Source organism: Lagopus leucura, unplaced genomic scaffold (genome assembly GCF_019238085.1).
Source record: "Lagopus leucura isolate 7727_CA_CO unplaced genomic scaffold, USGS_WTPT01 Super-Scaffold_100050, whole genome shotgun sequence".
Taxonomy (NCBI): Eukaryota; Metazoa; Chordata; class Aves; order Galliformes; family Phasianidae; genus Lagopus; species Lagopus leucura.
The window spans coordinates 1946957-1954028 of record NW_024962296.1 but is presented as its reverse complement, the minus strand read 5'-3'; the positions used below and the strand labels follow the sequence as shown (position 1 = coordinate 1954028).

The following is a 7072-nucleotide window of genomic DNA, read 5'->3' as shown; positions in this document are numbered from 1 at the left end:
GAGAAGAAGCCAACAGCTGCATGCATCCCTGCGGCTCAGCCGTCAGCTGGCCGAAGCCCACCAGAGGGAGTGCTGCACCCCCAGAAGCGCGACCTGGCCGGGCTGCTTCGGGGTTAGGGCTTCTCCCTGCCCTGTAACAGCTGCATGTCGCTGGGGCCGAAGCGCTGCCGGCTCAGAGCGTGGGCTGCTCCATCCGCGCGGGGACGGATTGCAGGCTGCCGCTTCCTGAAGGACGGGGAAGTCACCCCAACGCGCATCGCTTGGCAGCGCCCCGTCGCCGTTTGCAGCCCCGGCTGAACGCAGAAGGCGCGGGAACGCTCCCGATTTGCCCCCGCCCCGCTGCTTGGCGCAGCGGCGTGCCGCACGTTTACCCGGCTCCTCCAAGGACGTCGTCCCGGGCCCCAAAGCGAGGGGCCAGACTCCGGCTGCCCGCGCTATGCAGCGGGGCCGGCCGGCCCGTCGCAAGCCGGCACGGTGCCACGCAGCCCAGGCACGCGGCGAGACGCTGCTGGGGGCCGGGCTGCGGTGGGCTGGCGCATCCCGTCACTGGCCACTGCCCCCTATATCAGCGGGGCCGGCGGGGCGGCGGCTGCAGAGCGTGTCCGTGACGCCCCCCGGCCCCTCGCCCTCCCTTCCCAACCATGGATGACATCTATAAGGCGGCGGTGAGTGCCTGCCCGGGACTGGGATGCTGGGGAGGAACGGGACGAGGACGAGGTGTGGGCAGTGGGCAGCCGTTGGTTACGGGACGCCGGCGGGCGGCTCGGCTGGAGTCGCGTCCTGTCGTCTGAGTGAAGCTCCCAGCGCTGAGGTGTTCCGAACCTCGGCCAAGTGGAAGGGGCGGCTGCCGGCTGCGGTCACATCCCGGCAAAGCAGCAGTTTCCCACAAAACAAGCATGATTTGCATGGGTTGAAAGATGATTTGCGTGAGTTCAACCTCACCCTCTCATTTACAATCCTAAGCGCCGTTGCTTAAGATCCCCCCCCTTCCTCGGCTGAGTGTTTTTCGGTGGGACTTTTAAAATCTCTCTGCTTTGGCCGGTGTTTCCGAATGGCCCCCTCCGCTCTGTGGCTGCTACCCCCTGTTGTCTGCTGCGCAGGAATCCAGGCTGGAAAGCAGGCTCTCTGGGAATGCAGAGCATCTCGGCAGCTGCACGCAGCGCTTGCCCTGCACACCCGGAGCGTTCGGGTCCATAATAAGCTCAGTGCATCATTTTGTAATTTAGACAGAGAGTGTTATGCGGGTGTGATAAGGATGAAAATAGATTCTGGATTGTGTGAATCACTACAGTGTACCCGGAGTTAAAATACTCTACTGTGTGCCCGCAGTGTAAGAACTTTGGGGCGATTTGTTTTTGTTAACATAGAGTTGGCCAGGTTGAAAAATACGTCCTACAATTACAACTCCAAGAGGTTTAGGGGGAAAAAAGACATTGTTTGGTGAAACAAAATTGAGGGAAAAAAGATGCTGTCACCTTTCCCTGTCTTTTGGTCAGCCCTTATAGCAGTGACCCCCTTCCCAGGATCCGGATAGCATGTGAGGAATGAGCTGGGTAGTGCATGGCAATGTGCTGAGTGCCCTGAGGAGCAAGCGAAAGGGAAAAGAATGTGCCCTGTAAAATCAGTTGAAATCCAGCCCCTATAGTTAAGCTTTTTAAGTAGTTATGTTCTGCCACAGAACAGGTCCTTGCTGTATTGTTTAGAGACTTCATGCACAAATTAGGAAGAAAGCCTGGGGTGCCTTTCTACCCCAAAATGGGCAAAAATCCATGGTGAAGGTCATCTCTAGCTGAAGCCTGTGGGTTTCAACCCAAACCTTCTCTGCGGACACCCAAAGCAGAGTCCTTGACCTGAGAAATGTGTTGGTGGGCTCTGACTGGGAGCTGCCAGCGTAAAGTCAAAAGGAGAAGAGGCAAAACATGGCTGAAATTGATAGCTTTTTCATGAGTCTGTTCCCAAGATTTTAACTGTAGAAAAACATGTCTCTGGCAAAATAACTAAGATCTTAAACTTCTCCTGCCCAACTTCAAATGGAAATGTGAGATGAAGAAAGGAGCTGAAAAAGCAAAATCCTGTGGCATGGGTGCCTGCCTTTACAGAGAGCAGCAGGAAAAAGCCATTTCCCAAGGAAGCAGCAGAGGAGAAAAAGGGAGAAAGCTGTGAACAGCATCTGTGACCAGAGGGCACAATGAACAGCTTGGGAGAAAGCCGTGTAGTAAAAGCATCACAAAAGCATCACATTCCATCCAGCACAGCTCCACATCCATAGTCCTGTAGAAATCCAACATGCAGTAGTCAAAAAAGCTTTGGAAGTAAGGATTTGTTATTTGCTGCATATATTAATGGCAGCAAACCTTTGAGGGTATATACCAACATTATATCCATATTGAATTCACCTGGTGCAGCCGCAGAACCCGGCGGGATTTTGTCTTGCCCATTCATGTCTAGATAAGGGTGTGCAAGCACAAGGCTATTTTGGGAACATTTTTCAGCTCTGTTGAGCAGTTCTAAGAGTGTTGCTGGGGACAAGTGTCAGGATAACAGGCTGAGGGGACACATACCAAAAGCCTGGGAACAATCACAGGGCTCATCTTTATCTCTAGCACCTCTTTCATCAGGGCTTATAAATAGCAAACGCTGCCAGGCGGTCAGGTTACCCAAGTGGCCGTGGCCATCGGCTGAGCTGCCCAAATGATGCCTGCGTAGGGCTTGGGGCTCTTCCTGCTGCTCTTGGCAGGGCCTTCTCACCCTGGGAGCTGGATAGAGCTCTCTCCCAATTCTTGCTAAGATAAAGCACTTTCCCTGCATCTTGCTGCAAGCAGGAAGGGTTTCCAGTTGTTGTTTGTTTTTTCTTTGCCAAAGTACTGCTTTTCGGGTGAAAAAACATCAGCCTCGCTTCCAAGACAGAGTGCTGCTGGGTTGAGGGGTTCTGCTTCTACCCAAACACAGTGGGAATCAGTGTGGGGGGTGTTAGAGGCAGTGGGGGAGGGATAAGTTACTGTAATGGATGTTACCAAGGGGGCAGGTGGGTATGGCAGTGGGTCAGGAACAAAGCCCACGGCATGGCGGTGCATTCCAAGAGGATCCGAAAGAAATGCACTTCACAAGGATCTGGTGGATTCTTCTTTGCTCTCCTCATCAATTTTCATTAATTCCTGCTAATTAATAAGCTCCCACTGGTGGATGGTGGGGGTTAGGACTGGATAGATGAGCGGGGTAGGACTTGGGAGCAATCTACCAGCTCTGAGTGGCTGCAGGGACCGTTTCTTCCAGCTGCTCCCATCTGCCTCAGTTTGTTTCCACATTCCAGTGCCCAGGTTCAGGGAACAGTGGTGACTGCAGCCTGCTCCTCATGCACAGTTACCTGTCTTTGGCACATCCCCATTTCATCCCAAAAGCCCATTTTGCTTGAGGTGCTTACACAGACCAAAGAGTCTACACAGATGCTGAGTATTTGGGCCGTATCGTTAAATCAATTGTAGAATCATAGAATGGCTTGGGTTGGAAGGGACCTCAATGTTCACGAATCTCCAACCCCCTGCCACATGCAGGGCTGCCAACCTCCACATTTAATACCAGACCAGGCTGCCTAGAGCTCCGTCCAACCTGGCCTTGAACACCTCCAGGGATGGACGGGGCATCCACAGCCTCTCTGGGCAGCTGTTCCAGCACCTCACCACTCTCTCTGTAAAGAACTTCCCCCTGACATCCAACCTAAATCTTCCCTCCTTCAACTTAAAACCATTTCCCCTTGTCCTGCTATTATCTACCCTTTCCAAGAGTTGACTCCTGTCCTGTTTGTAGGCTCCCTTTAGGTACTGAAAGGCTGCAATGAGGTCACCCCACAGCCTTCTCTTCTCCAGGCTGGACAAGCCCAACTCCCTCAGCCTGTTTTTGTGAGGGAGGTGCTGCAGCCCTCTGAGCATCTGAAGTAAAATAGGCTGAAGGGAATAGAGGCAGGGCCTTTATAAAAATTAATTCTGATGGAGGTAGACAAGATCTTAATGCTTTTGATAGTTTATTGAATCTATGGCTGAAAACGACTACTGGGGATTGCCTTGGCCATGGGGACAAGGATGTCCCTCCCTCCTCTGATTGGGTCCCAGCCTGTAAGAGAGCAGCTCTCGGAGGGTTAGCAACTAGCAGTGATGAGGAATTAAAATGAATTGCTCTCTGTCTTTCACTTACAGGTTGAGCAGCTGACAGAAGAACAAAAAAATGGTAGGTGCATCTTCAACCTGACATGGCTGCCTGAAGAGGAGCTCCCAGGGCTTTTGACCCACTAGGATCACATCACAGGCAGCTTCTGTGTCCCCTGGGTGTTCTCACAGGGCAAGCCCTCAACCTGGGGCTGCAGCATGGGACAGGACCCACACATCTCCTCTCTACTCTCTTCTCAGAGTTTAAGGCTGCCTTCGACATCTTCGTGCTGGGGGCAGAGGATGGCTGCATCAGCACCAAGGAGCTGGGGAAGGTGATGAGAATGCTGGGGCAGAACCCCACCCCCGAGGAGCTGCAGGAGATGATTGATGAGGTGGATGAGGATGGTGAGAGATTTCGGTTCCTTCATTTGAAGCCCTGTCCCTGTGCCCAGTGCTCCGTGCTGCCCATGGGCTTCAGGAAGGATCCACGCTGGGGACAGTACCTGTTGAGAGCTGGGAGCTGGGGTTTTGATGGACACTGAATGCACCCCATGCTTCAGTGTGGTTCCTTTAGGAAATTTCCAAGCTTATAAACACTATAAAAATTATCATGCTGTCATGACCAGACTACTTGAACTGATTTGGTAGCAGTTAGTATTGCATAAATGTCACAACTAGATTTCTATCAGCAGGAAGGTCTTTCACTGCTCTAACATATATGGATATAAACACATGTACTGATCAAATCAGTGTGCACATACAAAAGCCACTTTGTGCAGGTTGGAGAGGAATACTGTACTAAGTAACTGGAAAATGTAAAAGTGGCCAAAAATCATGCAAAACCTTAGTGTCATTGAAAACAACAGTATTACACTGCTGGTGCAAAAATAGTGCATGAATACCTGCCTGCTGGAGGTTTTATTATTAACGAGATGGACAGGTGCCTCCATGGTAGGAATTCACATTCATCAATGCTTCCAGTCCTGCTTTGCAGTATGTTTGGTTTGCTAGGGCAAAATGACTGCAAAAGGTAAAATAATAACAATAATAATAAAAAGAGTAATGAATTCAGTCCATGTTCAGCCTCTGTTGCTCACTCCAGCCTGCAAGCTGCCTCCTGCCACAGAGCTGCTCTCTGAGTTCTCTCCCTCCATTCCTAGCAGGTACTTTGTCCTCTCCCTTGGCTTTACCTGCTGTCTGACGGTGTTCATTCTGCACACAGGCAGCGGCACTGTGGACTTTGATGAGTTCCTTGTTATGATGGTCCGGTGTATGAAAGATGACAGCAAAGGAAAAACTGAAGAGGAACTCTCAGATCTTTTCAGGATGTTTGATAAGTAAGAACCATGGCCACAGCATGGGTGACGGGAGAGGTGAGATGGCCTCAGCTCACCTGCCCAGTGTGTGGGTCCCTTCCTAAGCTCTTCTGTTCTCACACAGGAATGCTGATGGCTACATCGATCTTGAGGAACTGAAGATCATGCTACAGGCAACTGGAGAGACGATCACTGAGGATGACATAGAAGAGCTGATGAAAGATGGGGACAAAAACAATGATGGCAGGATTGACTATGACGGTAGGAGTCTTTCTTGCCTGAAGTTTGGTTGTGAGTCCTTGAGCAGCTCCCATGGTCTCAGTTGTCTTTGGGGGCAGGTGTGAGCTTGTGCAGGCAGAGCTGGGCAACACTCCTGATCCCATCCTGGGTTTGTATGGAGCTGGGGTGATTCTCAGGCTTGTAAAATGTTTGCAAGGATCTGGGCCTCCCTTAACTCCCCACTGATGCTGTACTGCAAGGTTTGCTTTCATTGAGACCTGCCTGTCTGCTTTTGCCACCTAAACACAAGCGTCAGCACTGAAGGGCTCTTATTTTGAATGCAGTGCTGCCAAAATGATCCGCAGACCATTTTTGAGTGGAGTCTGTGGCCGGGGGTGACACTGGGCACTGGTGACATTTCCATCGGCAGGCATGAGGAGCCCTGGCCGTGGCCAGAGGAGTGGTAGCCATCTGCCTGGCCTCTTGTGCATCAGTGAGATGGAAAAAGAGAAAGGGCCGTGGAGAACTGCCAAGTGTGTACTATGGCAGCTGTGAAAACACTTCAGTGCCACCTAATAGCCCTCATCTCTGATGTCTCCCCCTTGGCAGAGTTCCTGGAGTTCATGAAGGGAGTTGAATAAATCTGAGGCCAGATGGACAGCCCGAATCTCTGAAACCCCTTCTGCTCTCTGACTCAGCTCCTCGGTTCCATCCCCTGGCTGCCAGCATGAAGACTGAGCGCTAAGAAGGGTGGCCTTAGGGAAAATAAAGCACATTGCTATCAAGTGCCTCTGGTGGTTGTTCCTTGGCAGTTAGGTGAGCACTGCACCTTGGCCACAGGCTCTGAACCAAAGGGGACGCTCCTCGTGGCTGTGGGTGCCTGCCAGGGAGCTGCCATTTTGTGTTGCTGCCATGTTGCGTTGCCCCACTGATCGCACCATGGTGAGGGCAGCAGGAGCCTGCACTTGTGCCTGCTAGTTTAACCAGAGCCCTGGCAACATTTTTGTGATCAAACATGAATTAACAACCACTTATTCCATTACTAAAACCCTGGGAAAGGATCATCTCCTTTCCTCCCTGACGTTAAACAACTGTCCCAGAGACATCCCTCCCCCTTTCCCCATCCCAATGGCCACTCTGTGATACATACGAAAGGAAAACTTCTACTCATCTGGAAACACCTCTTTCTTCTCTTACTCTGTGTGGAGCGAGGCAGGTGGCCCTGTGAGGGAGCAGCACTGTAGCACTATGGCTATTTCACACTGAATCTGAATCCCAACATTTTTCCTTTAGAAATCACATCTGTTGCAGGGCATGACCCTGATACGGTCTTAACAGCCACATTCAGGGTGGCAGCAGGGTCAGGAGGACAAGTGGTGCTGTTTATGGTGCCTT

General features: G+C 51.6%; 1 protein-coding gene across 1 annotated transcript; it reads left to right on the top strand.

Moving 5' to 3' along the window:
* Positions 1 to 575: 575 nt before the first annotated feature.
* Positions 576 to 6462, top strand: TNNC1 (troponin C1, slow skeletal and cardiac type). Its single transcript, XM_042885484.1, has 6 exons — positions 576 to 665; positions 4191 to 4221; positions 4401 to 4547; positions 5365 to 5479; positions 5583 to 5719; positions 6287 to 6462. The coding sequence occupies exons 1-6, from the start codon at positions 642 to 644 to the stop codon at positions 6316 to 6318; spliced, it is 486 nt and encodes a 161-aa protein (XP_042741418.1). The 5' UTR covers positions 576 to 641; the 3' UTR covers positions 6319 to 6462.
* Positions 6463 to 7072: the final 610 nt, after the last annotated feature.